The 24,637-nt window shown below is 34.6% G+C and overlaps 1 protein-coding gene across 1 annotated transcript in view; it reads right to left on the bottom strand.

Moving 5' to 3' along the window:
- LOC149791884 (uncharacterized) overlaps nt 1-24,637 on the bottom strand; it is a 65,855-nt gene that overhangs the window by 17,804 nt on the left and 23,414 nt on the right. Inside the window, exons 7-13 of the mRNA XM_089969491.1 lie at nt 23,621-23,650; nt 14,965-15,110; nt 13,300-13,495; nt 10,381-10,509; nt 8,019-8,145; nt 5,705-5,937; nt 3,321-3,383 (exon numbers count right to left, since the gene is read on the bottom strand). Of these exons, the coding sequence (XP_089825617.1) occupies nt 3,321-3,383; nt 5,705-5,937; nt 8,019-8,145; nt 10,381-10,509; nt 13,300-13,495; nt 14,965-15,110; nt 23,621-23,650 (924 nt within the window). The remainder of the gene's footprint in view (nt 1-3,320; nt 3,384-5,704; nt 5,938-8,018; nt 8,146-10,380; nt 10,510-13,299; nt 13,496-14,964; nt 15,111-23,620; nt 23,651-24,637) is intronic.

The raw sequence follows: 24,637 nt of genomic DNA, 5'->3' as shown, positions 1-24,637 counted from the left end.
TTTTTGGGGACTGTGCAACTGTAAAGTAGTTTTGGAATGATTTAAGCCAGTGGGTTAGAAACAACACTAATCACTAATTTCCTGCATATCTTTTCACTTACAGAAATAACTGTTGGTATGTTAGAAGTAGACAATGTAATTAATTTCATATCGCTGATATCTAAAGATACATATATATAATGTGAAATGAAAAACAATTCCCATTCCTACCTTTGTTTAATTTTTATTTTTAAACGATACTACACTTGTGAATAGGAATTATGCCCAAAGAAATGATAAACTGGAATGTTTTGAAACTGAAAGGCACACATTTGATTAGTTGTACAGTAGTCATTTTTCTGTCCATTGTTTGAAATGTTTTAGATATATTTTTCAAAAATCAGTTCATACATAGACAATCTTGAATTAAATCTTGGTTATCTTTTCACAGAATCATCTGAAACTAGTTTTATAACATATGTGTATATATGTTTACAATACTCCTGTTTCTTATCCTTTTCTGCTCCATGATTCTTTCTCTTTTCTTTCTTACATCTTACAGTGTTTCCTTTCTTCAGGCTATCCTCTTTTCTTCTTATAACTACTCCCCTTTTTAATAGCTCAAAATCTAGCCGTTTGAATCCTTTATACAGAGGACAAGATATACAAAGAAAAATGGAATTGTAAGGTAGTCTGTAGGATGGCTCCCCAACCCACACCCATGAACAGAGAATATATATTAAAAAATGGGTTTTTTTCAATATAATTTTAACTACCAGTTTCTGCCTGAAATACCTATATTTCTTCTATCAGATGAAGGACTTTGGCATAAGTACTGCAAACAGCCAACAAACACTTCTTCCTGCATCAAGAGTTGTGGCTTGTATGTGCAAACTTCAAGTAATTTCTCCCCCACCAGTCAAAAATATGTCATTAACCACGAAATTTTACTCAAGTATTTCTTACCATCTATCAAATCTGTATCAAAAAGGGTTATGGTAACTGAATTCATTACTTCTGAATAAATAATTGAGATGTGTGGGACAAGTCTGGCTCTCTATGGTTCTACTTTATTTTTATGCCTGAGGCTGCACCAAGACATCTGTAATACTACCACTTAACTGAAATAATTGTATCCGACAGATGCATTGTATAATATTGTGACTACATGTCATTGGACCATCATGAAATGCCCTGTAGCTAATGCTTCATATATAATTTGTCAACTTTCTGTTTGTGAAATATGCAACGCTGGTGACAATCAAGCCTGCCCTTATGAATTATCTCCAGTACAATGGTTGGATCAACATACTTATTTTGCACTGATGACCATAACATATAAAGTTACAAAGCAATCCAGTAAAAATTGCAGAAGCTGTTGCATTCACAAAATTTTGTTACACTTCATCTGGTTCTAAGTCAAATGGGTATCAACTCCTACAAAGTCAACACAGCACTAAGATTTGTTATTTTTAGATAAAGTCCACAGTAAATACCATGCTTCACGGTGTTCACAAAAAAATGCAAAAAATTCTTATTCTGTACTTAGTTCCTGTACAAAATGGCAATTATTCTATCAAACACTGAAAGCTAAAATTAGTTCTATTTACACGATTCTGTCATACACTACATTTAGTTCAAAGTAAAAAAGACCACTAACTCCAACAAAACTAGCAGTAACCCTTCTTCTGATGGTTATAATATGCACAATGTTCTGCAATGATCAAAAAAAAAAAAACTGCATGTCTAGTTGCATTTACAAGATTCTGCCACACTCTGCTTTCAGCTGCAAGATTTCAAGAACTACAAAATGATTACAGTGAATGGTACATTATATTCCCTACGCCATGCTGAACAGTGCTCTATGTGATGTGAAGGGTACACTATATTCCCTACCCTGTGCTGAACAATCCTCTACATAATGTGAATGGTATATTATTTTTCCATATCCTGTGTTGAACAATCCTTAATGTAATGTGAATGGTACATTATATTCTCTACCCCAGGGTTGAACAGTCCTCAGTGTACTGTGAATGGTACATTATATTCCCTACCCTATGTTGAATAGTTCTCTATTTACTGTGAATGGTACATTATATTCCCTACCCTGTGCTGAATAGTCCTTTATGTAATGTCAATAGTACATTATATTCCCTACCCTGTGTTGAACATTCCTCTACATCAGGGGTCTCAAACATGAAGCCCACTAAGCAGTATTATGTGGCCTGATAAATGATTGGCATCACAAGGTGTCATGAGAGATAACAAAGGTGGTACGACCCTTGGGCCATTGAAAGTGCCCTCATGCAGCCCTCAGAGTGGTTTGAGTTTGAGACCACTGCTCTATTATATTCCCTACCCCATGCTGAACAGTCCTCTATGTACTGTCCATGGTACACTGTATTCCCTACCCTGTGTTGAATAGTCCTCTATGTACTATCAATGGTACATTGTATTCCCTACCATGTGATGAATGGTCCTCTATGTACTATCAATGGTACATTGTATTCCCTACCCTGTGTTGAATAGTCCTCTATGTACTATCAATGGTACATTGTATTCCCTACCCTGTGTTGAATAGTCCTCTATGTACTATCAATGGTACATTGTATTCCCTACCCTGTGTTGAATAGTCCTCTATGTACTATCTATGGTACACTGTATTCCCTACCATGTGTTGAATAGTCCTCTATGTACTATCTATGGTACACTGCATTCCCTACCCTATGTTGAATAGACCTCTATGTACTGTCTATGGTACACTGTATTCTCTACCCTGTGTAAAATAGTCCCTATGTACTGTTTATGGTACACTGTATTCCCTATCCTGTGTTGAATAGTCCTCTATGTACTGTCTATGGTACACTGTATTCCCTACCCTGTGGTGAACAGTCCTCTATGTACTGTCTATTTTACATTGTATTCCCTACCCTGTGTTGAATAGTCCTCTGTGTACTTTCAATGGTCCATTAAATTCCCTATCCTGTGTTGAACAATCATCTACGGTGAATCATACATTATATTCCCTACACTGTGCTGAACAGCGCTAATGTTCTGTGAATGGTACATTATATTCCCTGTCCTCTACATAAGCTTTAGTAGGGAATGGTTTTAGTGACCCAGCCCTTTTGTCTACAGACTTTAACAAAACTTACTATTCAGAAAACATTTGTTTCTTATTAGATATATTAAAATTGTGACCTTTAGCCTTAAGAGCCCAAAGAATATATTGCCTTCTTATGACCCTAAGTATAAGCCACTGTCAAAATTTGGTCAAAGAACTAACTCTATAACAAAAAGAGAAAATTTAAAAAGAATTTAAAGCTTCAAAACTCTCTTACCCTTTCTGCTTTTTGAGCTTTTTATGTTCCTTCTGGTATTTTGCATTCTCTTTGGACTCTTCTCTGCAACAAATACACAAATTTTCTGTTAAACTCAAATTAAGTATTCAGAACTCATTGAAATATAGACAAAGTTGTCACTAGCCCCAACTTAATTCTTCCATATGTCTTCACACTGAAAAGTCCAAACAAGAGGCTAAAGTGATCTGACATCACTCACCTAACAATTGTCCATTTCACTAAGAAGGTTTATGTAGTATTGTAACAATTCAAACTATCTTCTAAACTTTATATCCTGATGATTTTATCTATTTTTACCTTAAGTCTGAAGAAAATTCCATCTAAAGATTAATATGCAAAATTATTTGCTCACTAATGAAGTCACACAAGATCTTGATAATATAAACCTATCTGCCAATTTTGGTTCAAACTTTATGAGAAATAGTCCTTATATTCTGAGAGGGAGCAAATCCAACCATAAGATATTATATACTGGTCACACTTATTAAAGAAACAATCGAAGAAAATGACGGTACAAGTTTATTTAGCAAGTTGGAGCAAAATTTGATCTCCAAATTGGCAACATGCAAGATAACCTCACGCATAGATCATATCCATAATCAAACTCATCCATCATAATGATGTAAGACTTTGATCAAAATCTGAGCAAAACAGATATAGATGCAAGAATGCTGACAAATCAGCCAATCAGACACAGGATGATCTTAATACTAACAAACTCAAACTCACTGGAGATTTGTGATATATGCCTACTGACTAAGTTTGATCAAAATCCTATCAAAAATGCTCTCTCCAAAAACTTGTTAGTATGTGGTGATCTTGCACATAATTGTATTCATCTAAAATTTTGATGGTTTTAATCTATTTATCACAACTGAACTTTTGATCAGAAATGCTAATACTGCAGTATCACCTAAGTAATGAACCTTGCTCATTACTGAACACCTGCATCATCTTAATTATACATAGCTATATTGCAAGTCTGATCAAAACAGAATTAGAGAAAATGGATTCTTGAGTAGTAACAAGCTCAGCTAATCACATGCACAATCACCTCATTAATATGCACGAATCTCAATCATTATCAAATTCCTCTGAAAACTTGATTCAAGTCCATTCTTCAATTCAGATCAAAAATACAATTCTCAAGATTGGAAATATGCTCAGTCAAAGAGATGGGAAGAATCTTACCCCTAATCTAGTCTTATATTTTGAGTCTGATCTGAGTCAAATCAGAAATATGGCATTTAGAGTGGTAACATGAAAATGAAAACTATTGCTAGACACATGATAAATGACACATGATAGATGACACATGACAGACGTAAAACTACTGTACAAACTTATCTGGTCTTATGGCCAGGTGAGCTACAAAGGAGATAGCTTAAGCATTGCTTCCACAGTAAACAGATTTGTGTTGGTAAAACACATCTTTGCTGAATGCAGATACTACTGGTGAAAAAGCCAATGTCTAAAAATAAGTTTGAAACTAGAAAAATTTTAAAAATTTCTATAATGCCACAAAAACTAATCAGGTATTCTTTTTATGCAAACATGTATGCATAATAAATTTCAAATGACTTGTGCTAAATTATGTTAACAAAAAATTACTTTAAAAACGAAGTTAATAAATGTATACAAGAAAAAAAGAAGTTAAATTTACTGTAATGGTCTGAAAATTGAATCAGATTATCAACATATGAATACATATATCTCTACCAAATTTCATGTCTACCTCAAGTGGTCTCTGCTTAATTGTGCAAAGAAGGTTTAAGTCTCCCCAAAAATATATGTCCCAAAAAGATCAAAAATATATGTCCCAAAAAGATCAAAATGTTATCTACACATGATTACATATAAACAGTCAACCTGAACTGTTTTTTTTTGGTTTGTTTTACTGTACTAACAATATTTCTTTTTTGTCCTAAATGTCCTTATATAAAGTTAAAAAAATATGTAAAATTATTAAAAGTGTGCTGTTAACTGATGGAAATTTAAAAGGGCATTTACTCATGAAAATGGAAAAGTATGTAAACTTGCATGATGTTCTCTCACCTTTATCAGATTTTACCTAATATTTTCCACAATTCTAACAAAAAATTTCAGGGTGTTCTACTCAATCCCCCCCCCCCAGTAATGTCTGACCCATGACACAATGGATGAAATTTAAACCACTAACATAATCAACAAGACTCAATAATCTGATGATACGGCTATGTTGCAAAGATGCCATTTTTCTTTTACTTTAGTCTTAATCAAAAACTCTCCCAACTTTAATGTATGCAGCTAAAAATATTCCTTCTTTTTCTGTTTGAGACGGTTCAGATGTTAACTGTAAAACATATGCATTCCAGTGTATTTACTCTTCTTCATCACTAGGATATCTTCCAGTGCGTCTTCTTCCAGATGGGGAGACCTCATCTCTCCCAGATTCTCTACGTCCCTTCTTTTGGCCATTCAGTTTATCTCCTTTCACCCATCTTTCTTCACTATTTCCTAGCTCTGCCTGCTTCTGTTGCAGTTTAGCTCGGTTCTCCTCCTGCTTCCAGTGTGGTGGAGTTTCGCTTTTATCTCGGCTGATGCTTCGGTGATACCGCTGAAAAAAATAAGTTTATCACATTTTTGCAATATGGAACAGGAAAACCAAGTGGATGTAATAATATTCTACAGTATTATATTATTGCACTTGACGTTGTAATTTGGCATAACATTCCACTTTTGTAATCATGTGCCTTAAAATCTATGAAATTTACAATTTTACAACATTTGAGTAAATGCTCAATTTAACCAGTGTAATTAACAACTATATTTATCTAGTCTCCAGTAGCACTTGTAAATTCAGACAAAACTGATCTTGACCCTTTTTCCTTTTACTATTATCTTTACATCTGAACTTTAAATAAATTTAAAATTTAAATTTGAACTTTTTACTTTTCAATGTATGGTCAATATTGTGCAGACATACTACGAAACCATGAGGAAGTATTGCTCAAGAAGACGCATAAACAAGTTTTATGATTTTATATATGATAGCATGCACAAAGCATGCCAAGAATATACATGAACATCAGCCAAATGCAAAAACTTAACATAAGATAGTAAAATGTGAAATATGGGTCACAGTGGCCTTTTTTGGTATGGGTATGGTATTAACAAAGAAGTACAAAATAACTGTTTGAAGAATACAGCAATGACATTAAAAAATATCAAACTGAGCCAAGGTCAGTGAATGACTGATTGATTGATTGTTTGTATTTTAATGGCACACCAGCACTGTTAGGCTATTTAGCACCATACAAAAGGTTACAAAGTAAGTGAAATGTGAAATATGGATCTCACTAAACTGCATTAATCTTAGTATAACTGTATGTATACACAGTCCTAAAAAAAACTATTTAATTTTGAGTAAATGCCAAAAACTAAGCCTATACCATTTAAATGCATAATGTAGGTAACTGTGCCTTTCCAATGTGGACAAGGTGTGGTACTAATAAAGATTCATAAATCATCTAGTGTGATGATTCCAGGATAAACAAAGCCTGTAAAATAAACTTAAAACTAGTTTATGATCCTAGTTATAACAGTATTTTAAAAACTGAGCCAAACACATAAACGTAACCAGTACATGTTTGTACCAATTCAGCCCACTTATCCTTCTCCCCTAGGGGTAAGTGCTATGTTCAGATGTTAACATAACAAAAACTTGCCAAGGACTAAGAATGATATTCAATCATTCATTAAGGATGTACATATGTATATGGTTTTATCAGTGCTAATGCCGATGCCAAGGCAAGGGGTAGTACAAAACTTACCTAAACTGCACATTGATGTGCTAACAATAAAGACATTATTATGAGAATGTGCATAGTCAATAACTGTACAGTGTCTACTTTACTTGATATTTTTTCTCTGTTTTGCAACCTATTAAAAACTGGTCACATATTTACGAAGTTGAAGAACAGGACAAGTAAAACAATTTGTCTTAAAAGCTGCTTTAATTTGCAGTTACTTTTTCTAGACAAGTAGCTGTGAAAAATATGTTCAGCCCTGACATCAAACAATATTTAGGCCTGTATTTGGATCAAACTGTATGTGAACAAAAATCATCATCATCATCATGATCTAGAATGAATTTTTGTGTGTAATATCTGCTTATTTTAATGAGGCAACTTGGTGTCTAATTCACCAAGTTTGTTAAAACCCAAAGAAGCTGCATATATGAACAGATATTCCTCATGCTTTACTGCTGGTATGTTCAGTTACTGTGAATTTATTTATTTTTGTGGGGGTCATTTTTTTCAAGGTTATATTGATACTTAAATTAACTAATATGTCCAAAACAACAATTACATTTATGAGAAATATTATTCCATTAATATAATGGGTCTGATAGCGGCTCATCCTTATAAAGAGAGAATTTATATACAATAATACTATTAAATACTGCAGTGGGATCAATCACCATCACTACCTTATAAAAGGGACTGCCTTGGACTGGTGCATCTTCTAGTAAGGGAGTACTGTCCACTTTACAACAATTCACCAACTGAGGCAAGCCCATGAACTAAAGTTAATGCACATTCAATAGGTACTTCAACTCAATGTCTGAGGCAACCCCATCAATAGAAGTGAATGTATATCCCAAAACAGAATTAAAAGTAATCAATGCTAACTCACAACATTGCCCCTGCCTTTGATCTTGCGGCCTGAGGCTGAATAGGAGTACTTGGTGCCATAAGGAATACGATCCACTTGACGTCTCTGTCCATACCCAGGTGGTGAAACTTCCTTGGTCTTTGAATCCCTAAGTGATGAAAATATAGTTTGACATTCAGCACTACATACTATTATTTCAGTAAATTGTGTAGTTGTATTAAGTATAATAGTGACTTGTTGTAAAGAACTTGGATAAGACAAACAAAAGAAACACAAATCAAACAGAATACTTTCTTGTACATTCTTCCTATGGACATTTAATCAAGCACTTTTTAAGAAGCCTTCAAAGTCAAAATGTACTTTACAAACAGTACAATTAATTTTCAACATTTAGGAAGACTAGTATTAGACAAGAACTTTGTAGAACTAGTTTTGATGAAGACAATGTAGCTGTGGGACTTCAGATGTGTGGCACTGGGGTTGGGGTGTAATCATCTCATCTACATCATTTTGTTAGGTGTCTTGCCATGTCCCATAGCATGGGACTTTGCGCACCTTCACCCACTGATCCAACAAATTCAAGCACTTTTCAATGTAACCACCAAATTTTAAGCACTTTTCAGGATTGTGTGGATCCTGTTGCAATTTAACACCACAATACAACTAAATCCAAATGTATTTGTGATAGTGTAGAATCTTTGATATGTTATACATATACACAATGATAATGGGAGCAAAGAATGGCAATCTTCATCTATACTAAAAAGAATATTTATTAATTTAAATTCTTTCCTTCTGTCATGCTAAATTGATGAATGATGCAACTTGGTCCTATTTCATTACATAGGTTTTAAGAAGCTAGGTTTAGACTTGTGAGGTCTGATTGGATCATTTGAAATCAGGCTTAAATGTTTTGCAAATCAGATCACTGGTTTTTGATCAATGTTTAAGTTCAGAAACAATTCCTGGTGGTTAAATCTGGGAAAACACCTCCTGCTAGGAATTAGAAACTAGAAATGCATTCATGGAACACAGATGACCCATCACAGTGCCTGAAACTGACCAAAAAGCAAACTTTAATAGTAAGGTGATGAATGTATATACGAATGCACATTCTGATAAAGGCACTACATATACCTGCTGATAACTCAAATTAAAACTGTAAACTGTACAGACCCAGATATACCATCACATTATGCACTGGGAGATCTAAGTCTATGCAGTTCACTAGGTGTAATCAATAGAATAAACAAAAACAGATCCTGATATGCTGGAACATTATTTGACAGCAGATCCAAATCTATGTTGTTTACCATTGCATTTGACTTACAAGCAAGTATAGATGCTAACACTACGGTTGCACATGCCCCATAATAGTGGTGGGACACAAAATTAAAATAAGATGGTAGCCTATTCATAAATACTGTAATTTTCTTTTTGTTTCTTTCCTTATATTTGCTTTAAAGTTTAACTGCCCTCCACTGTAAATGCGTCCTTTTGTAGACTGAAATATTAACCCAAAGTAAATGTTAATGTCACCAACAGTTCAGGTTTTTAATAATTGTTTCAAAAACAAAAAAGCACCTATTTTTTTAAATTCATTGTTTGGTTACCGAAACATTTTTGTGGATTTTTTGACTGAGATAAAAGAAAAATTTAAAAGTCCGACAGATTTCTACCAAGATAATAATGGACTAGTTTTCTACCATGATAATAATGGACTAGTTTTCTACCATATTAATAATGGACTAGTTTTCTACCATATTAATAATGGACTAGTTTTCTACCATGATAATAATGGACTAGTTTTCTACCATATTAATAATGGACTAGTTTTCTACCATATTAATAATGGACTAGTTTTCTACCATATTAATAATGGACTAGTTTTCTGCCATATTAATAATGGACTACTTCCAAAATACATGTAATTAAGCATCATCGAAGCTGTAATTGTCGGGAAAATAACAAAAACTAAAACCCAAGAAAACAAGTGGACAGCATCCACTTGCACTGCAATAAAATTTCAGTTATGTTCTGCTACAAATGATTTTAATTATTAAAGTAGTTCCAATAAAAAAATTAACAAGTAGTTCCAATACAAAAGTTAACAAGTAGTTCCAATAAAAAAATTAACAACAGACGAACATAAATGCACCAATTACAGAAGCATTTACCAAGTCCAGCTACAAACAAAATAGACCTGACCTACTGTTGCATGATGTGCTGGCAGATCAGGGACATGTTGTTTGTTCTATTGAGTCCTAGAAACAAACTGTACAGACCAAGATCTGTCAACCCATTATGTGACAGCAGACGTGGGCTGTACAGTTTGCCTTTGGACTTCATTTATAAGTAAGAATTTGTGGTAAATTCAACTAACTGTTTATCACGTTCAATATTTCCTCTAAATAGGAATTTGTTGGGCGGAACTTCAGGTATTTCTTCTGGCCGTATTTTAGCAAACACCGTAGTCAAGTCAAAGCCATTTTCATCCTCTTCATTCTCAGAACTGTGAAAAGAAAAAGGCAAAAATAACAGTGTGGTGAGATGAATGAAAACAGTGCAAGAACATTTCTGCTCAACATATTAGCAAAGAAAACAATAAAATTAAATTAAATCAGCCTTAACTTAAAATGACAAGATTTATAATTTTATTGTAGTTGTTGTAGTGTTTAACACCATTTTTCAGCACAAGATAGGCCATACATGGCGGCCAGTATAACTGGTGGAGGAAGAACCCTGGAAAACCCCGGGAAGAATCACCGACCCACAAGAAGCTACTGGCAGGCTTTCTCACATACCCACGTTAGCCAATTTATAATTTTAACAGGACCTATCAAATAATTTCTCTCATAACCTTGTTAGATATTTTTTTTTAAACACGAGCACACCCCATGTTAAGTAAAAGCAATATACCAAGTGTCAACAGAAATACTAAGCTACATCATAGCAGTGTAAATCAGAGATGAATCGTTTTCAGCCATGGATGCGGTCACATATATACAATCACAGTTCTGAAGCTAATTTCTATCAAATAAAATTCCATAACCAACATGCCTTTAATTTTAAAAAAATTGCTAGAGAATGGACCAACTGAACCAATTAAGAAGACTGGCAGGATAATGCAGACCATTCTATGATTACACTCTTCAGAGTCACACAAATGCAAAAAAACAGTGCCGCTCATTAAACATTAGGCCAAAACTTAATGTCTAACCCAGCCAGTACAAAGGTGTTTTGGAATGAGGATAAAATGTGTATCTCTTCACTAAAACATTTACTCCTGGCCAATCATACCAAACTGTTTAGTGCTACCTTAATACATTTAAGTAATATATTTATCTCTCAAAATCTGTTCGGCATCTACTTTGAATAACAGCAAATCTCTCAAAGGTCCTGGAAGGTTAAGTAGTTAAGTCATACGCCCATCAAGTCATATCTAAAATTAAGCTTGAAGTACTTGCTTATCTTGGTTGGAACTTGAGTTCATTATAAACCTGTAGTGTTGGATCAGCATAAAGATGGAAGATCTAGTTTATTAATGATTACAAGGTTCGATAATTGTCAGGAGAACCCAACAGGTGTGAGTTGATGAACTTATGTTCTACTTGCCAAAACTTATTTACAGGAATCCATGACAAGGTCATTTCAGCTGTCTTTTCATTCTTTTCAACTATTAATTACTAAACTATCCATGACAGTCTTGGGAAACTCTAACACACCAAATTTGTTAAACAAATTTCTTCCAATATATCCAAGTTAGCATGTTCACATGATACACGTAAATGCTTAACACAATTCTTTGTCATTTGAACCCTGAATCTGCCCATCACCGAACATGTCTCAGACAATGTCAAGATAAACCCTCGTAATAAGTATTGTTACCATGCTTATTTGTTTTAACATGTTCAAAAACTAGGAAAGCTAAAACCCTGGAAACATGACCTTTGACCATAAAACCAACATCAAAAATTGCTGACTAAGTAATTCTTTATTAGAATCCAACTAATAAAAAGCCTGGTCAGAATTTATTTTTACATGTACCAATCAACATAAGCTCAACAAAGCAGAAAACTGCAAGCAATGACCTTTGACATGACCCCAAAATCAACTAGGTCTTGATTTAAAATTCACTGATAAGAACGTGGATATGCTGATGGCACCATTTTTGCTAATAGCTCAGTTGACTGAATGTCATACTTGTAATTAATGACTAACAGATTTTCAATACAGACTTTTCTTGGTATGTCTTTAGAAAAGGCAGTCTGCTCCCATTTCCTTGGAATGATGTAGCAAATAAAATATGAGCAGATCAAAAGATACACAATACAAGTGCTGTTAAATGGAAGCAAGCAACCAACAAAATTCAGAACCAATTATACATTGCAATAAGTGTTTTAATGAAAACCACACGTCAACACAATCATTCTTGCAAAAGGACTAGTGATCATATATGGCCACTCTGTAGGTAGGAAAATCACTTTTCATGCATAACAAGCTACAAATTGTTATACTGAAAATGCCACATCAAGAAAAATAGCAAAGCAGCAATAAAAAGATTTGCATGATGGCCACGATGGTGGCAATGTCTGAGATCTGATGACTACCATTTTCTTTAGGATCAGCCATACATCCAAACAACAACCCATTCAAGAGAAGAAGCAATCAGATTTTCAAGAAGCCACCAGCTTGGTCAAACTGGATGTCTCATTGACAACATTTTGATTCTGGACTAATTATACATTATAATGTCTTTTGGCCAAAACCCAGTGTTGATATGACAATCTGTTCTGGAGAATTAGCAAAAACAAGATTTTCAATGGACACAATTTTTATTTTAGGACCAACTAAACACTGGATGAATGTGGATGTAAAGTTTCATGGCAATCCTTCCAGTAGTATAGGAGGACTTCTGACAACAAAGTTGTGCTTCTGGATGGAATGACATAAAACAGGACATCAAGTAAATTCTTCTGGTCTCTGACCAGCAGAGATAAAAACCATTCTGGACATCAAAACCTTATATCCAACCACTTCAATGCTCATAAACTGAAATCCATCTGTACCGATAATCTAAATGACCAAATATCAAATACTCAGCAATCATGAAGGGCTCTCTGATAGCTGCCAGTTGGTAATACTAATTTATCATGTTTACATGTACTTAGTGTTACAACGTGTAAACATTCTGCATAAGTATGATGAATACATGTTATATTATTATAATACATCTTCAAAAGCCAGCCAAAGTTAAAACAACAGCTACCACTTCTATTACTGTAGCATCTAGAATACTGACCTTGAATATTTTCTTCTCTTTTGTTTCTTTTTCAGCTTTTGCTTCTTGGCTTTCTTCTTCTTTTCTTTCCTCTTACGCTTACGGGAAGTCGCCTCATCCTCTGACTCAGACTCTTCATCAGAGGATGTGCCGGACTCAGACTCTGAGTCAGAGCTCGAGTCAATGGATGACACAGACACAGGTTTCTTCTTCTTGGCTAAAATCAATAAATCAACAAAAATACTGAAATGGAAACTATCACAATAATACAGCTGTATTACCTATAAATGTGAACCCCATCTCAATGAGCCTGACACACATACACACACAGCCTCATCTCCATAAACCTCTTACACAAACACATAATCTCATCTCAATGTGCCTGACACACACCTTAATGAGTCTATCACACATCCATATAATCCCATCTCAATGCACCTCACACACAAACATATAACCCCATCTCAATGAGCCTCTCACACACACATATAACCCCATATCAATGAGCCTCTCATACAACCATATAACCCCATATTTGAATATATAAACTGCATTGATAGAAATATATCAGCCGTGTATTGTGTGATTTTCAAAATAAATGTCATTGGTCAGGTATCCCATTAACATGATTTTGGAAAAGATCAATTACAAAATAATGATATATATAACATAATAGTTATTAGGACAAGCCAACAGGTAATACAAATTAAGTATACATAACAGGACATGCATGAAGTACATAATTTATACGTGCAGTAAACAATTTATACTGGTATGTTAGGGTGATAACATTTTCAAACAACATACATTTGTATCAAAATACATGCTATCACGATGAAAAGAAAAACCAGTAATTTTTACTATCAATGAAAGTTACATCATAATGTAAACCTGGTGAATCATAAAAATCATTATATTTTCAGTAACTTGCTTGCTACCAGGCAAACATTAATTTCACATCTGAGATAAATCATACTGATTGTAGACAGTACATTTATTTCATGTAAATTTCAAAGCTCACAAGATATCTTTCGATTAAAGCATGATAGTATTGAGATATAAAAATGGTTCATATTTTTTTAATTTGTAGCTCTGTTTCTAAAGTAGGATCTTCTTCTTTTTGTGACCTACGATATTCAGCCATTTTGTAAGTCAGAATTCAAACTCAACATAGAGCGATTTACTTCAAGTGGTAGTCAATTAGTCAATATAAGGTACAGTACAAAAACTCAACAATATTACAAAAAATGTGCAAAACGTAAACATTTCTTTTCATGCTTTAATTGATTTGAACTAGCTACCAATGATTCTAACATAACGATTATCAATCAGTCATCATTATCACAAATTTGTTACCTGGAGTCTTTGTTAGGGCTATTTATTTACAGATTATGAATGACGTGTAATTTTATTGCTTTGCCTTGGTTATTTAAATGACCATCACTATAATTTAGTTGGCTTCAGCAAATCAGGTGATAAAAGAGCTAATTTGCTCAGGCAGACTAAATAAATCAAATGCTACAATTATTTAAATGTTGAAGCAAGTGAACATTATAAAAAATTTTAAGAAGGCACAGTAATTAGTAATTTGACCGCAGAAATTGATGTCAAATATAAACAGAGAAAATGCTGTATCCAAAAAATGTAATACACAACCATAACTGTATATATCCACAAATTATATACCTTTTGCCTTTCTTTGTAACACCAATTCACCACAATTAGCAATGGTGACATCTTTCAAAGGTCGACTTTTCTTGTCAGTCTCCTGGTTCTCAATAAGCCTAACTATGTCCTGCCCATGAATTACATGTCCAAAGACCACATGCTTCCTGCAGGTAAAAAAAAACAATCATTATCATCCCTCCACAGATTTCAGGGAAACTCAATATTCTGGGGGGCGATTTCTGATATTGTACATATTTTAGCATGAATAAATTTTCAAACATTTATTTATTCCAAAATATTCACTTCTGAATGAAAATTAAGAATAAGCCACTAAATGTATACTACATGGAATCAAGGTTTGTACAGTGTGTAATATTTTTATGAATTCAGTTTCATTACTTAATTTGAAGTAATTGTATGCTATAGTTGTTTCCTCTCCTCTATGGCTAACTCTTCTTTCCCCAGAAAACCAGTGTAATAATAGTGGTAGACCTATTTGTAATAGCAGCTAAAAGCGGACCTCATACTGACCACCTGCCTGATATCTGCATATCAGCAAAGTGCAATAGCATTTACCAAGAAATCTGGGTCACAAGGGTGCTTTCTGCTGAAATTTCTTCCAAAGGCATTGATTGCAATTGTTATGAAAAGAAATACTTCAATTATTTTCTGTAACCATATCTGATTACACATTTGTGCATACTGAAAGGCCTTTATACCATGTCTGTATACATCTGAAAGACCTTTCAAATCGATGATGTTGTAAAATCTAGTCAAATTATGTAAAGTGGTTTTTGTGAAGTTGTTCAAATGTTTTTTTATATTCTTAGTCATGGTAGAATATCAATATTATTTTGTACAAAAATTAAATTTACAGCAGAATGGTTTTTGTCATATTTAATAAAATTTTGTTAAGCATTTTTTTATAGAAGTCTTTAAAACATTTTTCTATTTATAGCAAATGGGGCATATTTGATGGTAGCCAATTCTGAGACAGTTGTTTAAAGTTGCTGTTTTTAGTAACAGTGACCATACCTGACGGCAGACTGGTATAATTTACACAAATGTGAAAGACTTTCATACCCGAAGGCCTTCTGTTGAATTTAGTTAAAGTATGTTGAGTGGTATTTGAGAAGAAGCCCTGCGATAAAGCCCTTCATGCCATGAACCCTCTATGGGCTTGCAACATGCAGCACACATGTGGGTCTGCTGCAACCACATAAACATTGCAAGAGGCGGCTAATGGTCAACACATTTCAGGCTTGGGGTTAGTGTCATTGCAATTAGTTTATGTAGATAATTAATTTGCATATTGTTACAACAAAACTAAAAATTAGTTCTGGATAAAGCTGTACCGATGTCACTTTTTGCCGATTATGCCGATACCGCATATAGCCATTATTAAAATTGCCGATACTAGATTATGAGACCAATTATTTCATTATTATTTGTTTTATAACAATGACGGGTTCAGAAACCTTATGTGTAATGCAAGCAGGTAAGCTTGAAAAACACTAACTGATAAAACTTATGGTTTGCCAATTCAAGATATAAATGAATGAAAATGTATTAAGCTAGTCTTTTAACCTGCATTCGTTGATGCTGGTCACCATTACTAGATTTCAATAAATGACTAAAAATGTTAATAACAATAGCCCAATAATAACTAAAATTAATAATACGCATGCTTTAAGACTAAAGTTAGACATCACTGTATGCTGGCTACAGCTAATACTGAAATCCTAGTTGAGGTAGGTTGTTTTAAGCAACATAACATTTCTCCCTTCTCGCCAAGTAATGACCCACGACGATCCAAAAAAAATCTGGCCTACGCCACTAAACAGCTGCTTGCTCGGAAAGCTTGAAGCAGGTGCAGACAAATAGCGTCTAGCTAATTTGGCCAAGATGGGGAACTGAAACCTGTGACTGTTCCACCAGCCGCATATGTCTTCTTCTCATGGCAACAGAGGGCTGGCTAGATACAATTCAAGTATCGCATCAACGGCGTCATCCATGTGGGTTGTTTAACTGATGGTACAGACAGGTTCGTCACACAACACAGAAAACAAATCCCTGAGACGCGACACTGATGATCCAGTAGCATTTTTTCCAGTTTCAATTTATGTTTTTTTGTTGGGGGTTCCTCCTGCTTGTCAGGTGATGCAACTATGATGCATTCTGCTCTAAGCCATTCTTCGGATCTGGACACAAGTAATTCTTCGCTGAATAGGCGATGTTTGAATCACTGATCCAAGATGGTGGCCAAGACAAGCTTCTTGCTGCTGGCAATGTCAGCAAAGTGTGTGTGTCGGGGGGGGCGCTCACCAATTAATATGTACTTTAGAGAAAGTGACGTATGTAAGGTGAAGTAGTTTGCATTTAAAACATGCACAATGGAGAGAATGTTGGCATACCTATATGCTACAGTAATGTAATGTGGATGATATTTCTTTGGATATTGTACTTTTGGAAATTTTACATGATTTAAGCATACTGCTAACTAAAATGACTGCTTCCTTGTGTTAAAAAATCAGCCTGAATTAGTCTAAAGTACACTATACACAGCAGCTATTAAAATAGGGAAAATGAATTTTGCCAGACTAGACAATACCAGCTTCTGAAAGTACAATGAATGAATTACCAAATATATAAAATGTAAAAAAAGTTATCGGCTCTTTTTTATACAATTTACCTCTGAAGTTCAGGAAGTGAAAATGACCAAGTGGAGCTAGCACTTTTTTGAAAGGTGCACATCTGGAGTAAGACCAAGCTGTATACTCTATAACCCATATTACACCCATCAATCATACACCAAAATGAAGGGAATTAAAGGTTCTTTGCATTATACCTAAGATATACAAGGTCTTTTTTAAATAGCCAGTATAACCAGTGAGGAAATCCAGGGAAATTCTTTTTCTTTAAAATCCTAACCCTATGCAAAATACGAAACTGTATAGCGCCACCTGTACACTGAAGTCAACATATCACAGTGCATTGTCTGAATACCTTGACTTGCTTCATGCTCTCGAGCCAGTAAATTCGGAGCATTTTCAGCATAGGAAGAATGACGGGTACTTATGTTTGGCTATCACTTACTTCATTGGTAATGTCCACGAATGGGCCTAACATGTCCACAATATTGTTAATCAAGACACACTGTTGGGCTGTTAGGCTAGGCAGGTCATAGAGAGTAGTGTAGGCCCCCAAGACTGGTTTTTGTTCAAATAACTAAATTAACATATTGTATGTAGAATTCCAGTGTGTCTGGACATCCTGGATAAGTTTCTTATGGGCAATGCCAAATTTTTCCTGCTGCTCTTTGAGCTGCTGTTGTGCCAGGATGGAGTGCCGGAACTTGCTGACTATGGATCACGAGATCGCCAAAACATCTTCGCCACCTCGTTGCTAAAGAATTACATCACTGACAATGAGCTGCAGTGTGTGCAAAACAGCTGATGAGGTCAATTTCAGCCAGATGCGTTGCTTTATCCATGTTTGCACCTCCATCAAGCAGAAGAACAAGAATATGAGTTTTGGGAATGTATTCCTCACATAATTTGTCCAGTTTGCTCACCGAATATTCTCCTGTGTGTGATTTATCAAGAGGCACTGCTGCTAAAATCACATGTTTCTGCTGAAAGTCTTCCATCAGCCAGTGTGCCGTAAGACTCAACAAGGTTACGCCGATGGACTGGTCTCACCACGCATCAGAGGTCAAACTAAGGTCAGATTGGGCAGAAACTAAATCACACACCTTGCCTTGTATCGCCTAATGCATGTCAGATATAAAATATGTGGAAAAGTACTTCTGACTTGGAATTTTATAGCGCAGTTCTGCCTTGGCCATCAAATGTCAAATCCAATGTCTTCAACAATGGAAAAGGGTTGCACATCTACTGCCATGAACTCTGCAATAGCTTTGTGCTAACTAATAGCTCTCGGGTCATCAAATGCAAATATGGCTGCTTCCGGTCCAGCATGATGTCAATAGTCAGAGTACGAGGAGTTGCTGCAGCTGCTGAAGATAACTGCGCAGCATCCTTTTCTTTTTATCGGCCAGAAACAGGCCAAGTTTGACAAAGTGCTTGCAGCGCAAGTGCTGGACAAGATTTGATGTCATATAGTTTTTAGAATCATTTCCACCTCTGGAAATGCATGCTTTGCAAAGTGTGCAATTTGCTTTGGACTTGTCAACTGCATTTACTTTTAAGTAATTCCACACTAAACTTGAGTGTTTCAAGTTAGAAGTTATGCATATGCTTGGTAGTATATTAAAAAGTGTACAATCGCTAGTCAATATATCAATAATCCAAACGATTCACGCTCTTGAAACAATGTTTTAAATCAAGTAAGTTGCAACTAAGTTGTCCATGTGGCTGGATGGATGCACGCACCACACTGCGAGTTGCACGCTGAATCAGCTCAGCAGCTGGGGTAATCAGGGCTAACATCACTGGCACTGGCATGCCAATATCAAGGCTGCATAATATTTGTATGTCAGCATTCAGCTGATTCAACGTGTAACCACTAATCGTCGATTAGCATCACTGCAGGACTGGCTAAAGAACAGATTAACTATAGTGATCATAGTTTTGTAGTAGTTGGAAATTTTGCTAGCTATCTAATCTGCCTAGCTATCTGCTAATGTGTATGCTGGAATTTCAACAGCCACACGAGGCCTCATTGGCTGGTTGGCTGCTGTGATTGGGATGAGTGCATAAATGGTATTGATAGTAGTTTACAGCAAGTGTGTTAAAATGTATTTACTTAGTTTAAAGAATATATTGTCTTTCAATTAACCCCCAAATCAAATGTTTATTCCTTAGTTTCCACTATTTAATTCTGATTTAAAATTCAAGCCAAGTCATAATATATGTTATGACTGAATTTATACGTTGGAAATTTGTTTACATTGGCACAGATTATTTCTGCCAATACAGATTATACCAATTTTTCTAATAATCAACCCAATTATGAGTATGGCCAATTAATCGGTACAGCCTTTGTTCTGGAACTCCGATATTGTGTTTTAAGGCTTATATTTAACAGAGTAAATATTCATTCCAGCAAATAATTCATTGTAAAGTGAATATTCTGTTTAAAAAAATGTCATAGTAATGTGAGTTGACATTACACAAATCCAATGCTGAATGAAAAAAAGAGAAAACCTATTTGGAAATAAAGCCATGAAAACTAACGATTTATTACTTTTGACAGCAATTTTCCACCAAGAGCTCAAACGTTAAAAGAAATGTCATAGTAATGTGAGTTGACATTACACAAATTCAATGCAGATTGAGAAAAAAAGAAGAGAAAACCTAATTACTTTTTACAGCAATTTTCCAGAGTTCAAACTATGTACATATTTTGGGATCAAGTTATCAAAAGGATGTGTAGTAGAAAGAATACAGTTGTCCCAGTAAGAGAAAGATGGACAGTAAGAACAGAGTCACCCCTTTCAAGAGAAAGGTGGACATTAAGAACAGAGTCATCCCTATCAAGAGAAATGTGGACAGTAAGAATAGTCATCACTATCAAGAGAAAGATGGACAGTAAGAACAGAGTCATCCCTATCAAGAGAAAGGTGGACAGTAAGAATAGTCATCCCTATCAAGAGAAAGATGGACAGTAAGAACAGAGTCATCCCTATCAAGAGAAAGGTGGACAGTAAGAACAGAGTCATCCCTATCAAGAGAAAGATGGACAATAAGAACAGTCATCCCTATCAAGAGAAAGGTGGACAGTAAGAACAGAGTCATCCCTATCAAGAGAAAGGTGGACAGTAAGAACAGAGTCATCCCTATCAAGAGAAAGGTGGACAGTAAGAACAGATTCATCCCTATCAAGAGAAAGGTGGACAGTTATAAAAGTTCTTTCAAGGAAGAGAAATGTGGACAGTTAGAACAGTTCTCCCAAGGAAGAGAAATGTGGACAGTTAGAAAAGTTCTCCCAAGGAAGAGAAAGGTGGAAATTCAGATTTTTTTCCTCTCCCTATGATTAGAAAGGTGGAAAGTTAAAACAGTTTTCCCTATGAAGAAAAATGTGTAAATGTAGAATACATTTGTATGCTCTGTAGTCAATTCTCGTGCTAATTTAATCATAAATGGCAGAAATAACATTACTATTTATTTAATTCTTATAAAAGTGAGACAAATTGATTTTTTGATGGTAATTCAATGCTTAGTGGATACACACAGGCATATTGTAATCATCTTATTCAATACTTCATCACATAAACATCTGAAAAGTGGACTTCTACTATTGAAACCATTGCCAATGTTTGACTGTAACCTACTTTTATGAATCTTTAATAGTATCTGCACTGAAAATATGCAAACTTAAGTTTGAGATGATATTTTATAACATTATACATTATACTGAACCATCTACACACACTGTTCTATATTTGTTTCTGCCACTTCTGGCCCATTCTCACATAAGTCATTTCACTGAAAGACTGTAGTCCAGAATTAGTGGTGACTGTATTAGTAAGAGAGTTCGATAGAGATACTGTAAATATACTCCATTTTTTGGCAGGTTACGAGTTTGCTTGGATTTCAGTGCTGTTACAAACCATGAATTTAACAACCCAATGAAATGTCCCCTGTGTAGAATCAGTAGGACTATTTCCCCAATCCAAAAATTTAGGAACTGACAAAAAATATAGTTGTTTGCGAAGCCACAAAAATTGAAACTCCCAAAAATAAAAGAATGCAGATTCTAACATTTGTCTCCCTTTTTCAGTGCACAAAGAAAAAGAGGATTCATCATGCATATTAGCTATATGATTTTTCATTCTGGCATGCATTTTCACCAGCTCAGGCCCCCCCCCCATTTTTTTGTGGGTATGTTTCATATTGCACTGGTTTAAAAATTAGAGTAGATAGTTATTTTTATACATGTATAAATATTTTTAAAACACACACACACACATACTTACAGATTAGTATCTATACTATACTCAATAATTCAAGCAATGTGCTAAACCAGCTCAATTAGATGCATAAATCAATTTTGGGAAATGTTTTTACTCTGGGGTGGGGGGTTGGGTGCTACGATCAGCAACGAAAAACAGAGACAGTTGGCCAACTGGAAACATTATTTTGGGCCTCAGCATGACGTAATGATGTTGTATCATCATAAAACATAGAGCCAATGGATGGCTGTGCTTGCATGCTGTATTACTAGTTCAAAAGAGTAGCAACAGTGTAATTATGTGGAATTTTATTTTTCATGTTTAAACTGAAATAAAAGTCTGTAAATATATCATTCACATTCTTGATAAATATGTGTTTTCAATGTTGCATTTTCACTGATGCACTGTGGGAATTTTCAAAACTGCAACAATGAAAACAGGTATTTATATCGTTATGTGTATCTATATTATGTGCATAACTTTTGTCCATCATTACAGACTGTACTTTAAGACAATGGTCATAGGTAAACAGGATGTTTACGTGTCTATCTTTTGTCCATGATTGCCAGGATGTTTACATGTCTATCTTTTGTCCATGATTGCCAGGATGTTTACACGTCTATCTTTTGTCCATGATTGCCAGGATGTTTACACGTCTATCTTTTGTCCATGATTGCCAGGATGTTTACACGCCTATATTTTGTCCATGATTGCCAGGATGTTTACCTGTCTATCTTCTGTCCATGATTGCCAGGATGTTTACACGTCTATATTTTGTCCATGATTGCCAGGATGTTTACATGTCTATCTTTTGTCCATGATTGCTAGTTGTAAATAACATGCTGACATAACCTTTTAGTTCAGAACATTCTAGAAACAGACTTGTTAATGCAACAAGAGTTCAAGGTCAGTCTTGTTTACAGTTAGACTAGGTTTTTTTATTGGGTATCATGCTATTACTGACCAATCAGAATAAGTTGTGTTTGCCGACTCAATGAATAATCTACAATCATACCAAAAAATATTTTAATATTTATATCATTGATAAATATTCAGTGAACTGTACAATTATACTTGTAAATATGTGGAAGTATTCATAAAGTGTGCAACCACCAACGTTATAGCATAAATTCGATAAGATAGTGTGATCACAAATATGATCCAGAGAAGAGACAAGAAATGCTGGGCAAATGAATATGAATGACTGAAGTATGAATCAAGAATGTTTTATGTTGTGCATTGTCTGCACTGAGTATCTAGAACAATTTGAAAGTTCAGGTGATACTTCATTTGTTGGTAAGCGTAAAAACTTTGATAAATTGTACCTAGAATCACCCAATGCAAACTGCCCAAAACAAAGAACTGGTTCCTCAAAAGCAAAGCATACTGTGGTGTCTTTGAACAAGATCATCTAGAAGCTTGAAACGAGTTTTTAACTATTTGTGAGTCTTGATGAAATACAGCTGTTATCATTTCAAGCTGACACTAATTAATGATAAAATGCTGAATTAGAAAGTGTCTTGGCTTTTGTTTGATTTTAGCAGGATTAGATAGATATGGCAGGATTGTTTAAAATTTATTATGGTGAAAAACATCTTAATTCAGAACCCTAATCCTCCCCATATATGACTTCATAATTTTAGCAAAGTAACTTCAAACCAAGTATATGCATCTTTATGCTGACGACATTAAGATGGCAGAAAAATCATACCTCAATCCCTGGAAATACAGAGGAAAGAAAAACGAATATCTACTAACCCATCAAGATGTGGTGCTGGCTTTGTTGTTCTGTTAGTTATTACATGAAAAGAAACAAAAAAATGTGAGAATTATTTGCAATTTCTAATTCCCAATGCATCATGTGCCATACCTTTGTGATTCATGGTTATAACAATAATCAAGATAAACCAAACAATCATATCACACAATAGAAAAATTATTGTAAAACCATTACAAGCATGAACTGACCGAATTCCTTTACAAGTTCCAATGTGCCCAACACTTTATAGATCAGCAAGCAAATTCATAACACCATGTGAATTTCTGCAGTAGAGATGACCTTTATGTCGATTTCTTTATCTGACTCGTTTAAGCGTATCTAGTAAAAACTTCCAAGCTAATATCATATTTATACTTTTATCAACTTTCTCAACACTGGGTGAATAAAACTGAATTTTAAGTGCTAAATACTTACAATGTATGCTTAAGAAAATACACTGATTGCTTACTGTTTAAACATTTCTTAAATCTGATGTATTGTTATGAAATTACTATCTAACTGAAGCATTTTCTCGGGGGAACTTAAAACAACTTTCTTAACGGAAACCAAATTCAATCAAATTCTGAACCATACATGTGATAAAAAAAGCAATGGAAGTTACATCTGTATTGTGTTGGTTAACAAATGTATAGCGTTGGGCACAAATGGAGCCGACACTTTCAACCATATATCATAATCTACCACTTGGACAGTACTTACGTATGTGTTCTGAAAATAAAGGTTTTGTTAACACACAGACTAGTAGTAAACGTTTATTGTAAAAAAAATTGGCAAAATCCTTGTCAAATTTTTAAAAAATATTAAAAATGTATTTAATCCATGTGAATGATAAACAACTGCGACGAGTCTAACATCCATTTGAGACCTATGTATGTGCTCCAAAATGCAATGACAAAATCATTACAATAACAATTACTGAAGACAATATAACGTATAAATCAGAGATATATAAATAAATTCAAGTTTGGTAATTTGCTAAATTTCTAATTTCAAAA

Source organism: Sinohyriopsis cumingii, chromosome 9, assembly GCF_028554795.1.
Source record: "Sinohyriopsis cumingii isolate HCF-2022 chromosome 9, ASM2855479v2, whole genome shotgun sequence".
Lineage (NCBI taxonomy): Eukaryota > Metazoa > Mollusca > Bivalvia > Unionida > Unionidae > Sinohyriopsis > Sinohyriopsis cumingii.
The sequence above is the reverse complement of the archived record's forward strand: the minus strand, read 5'-3'. Positions and strand labels throughout refer to the sequence as shown.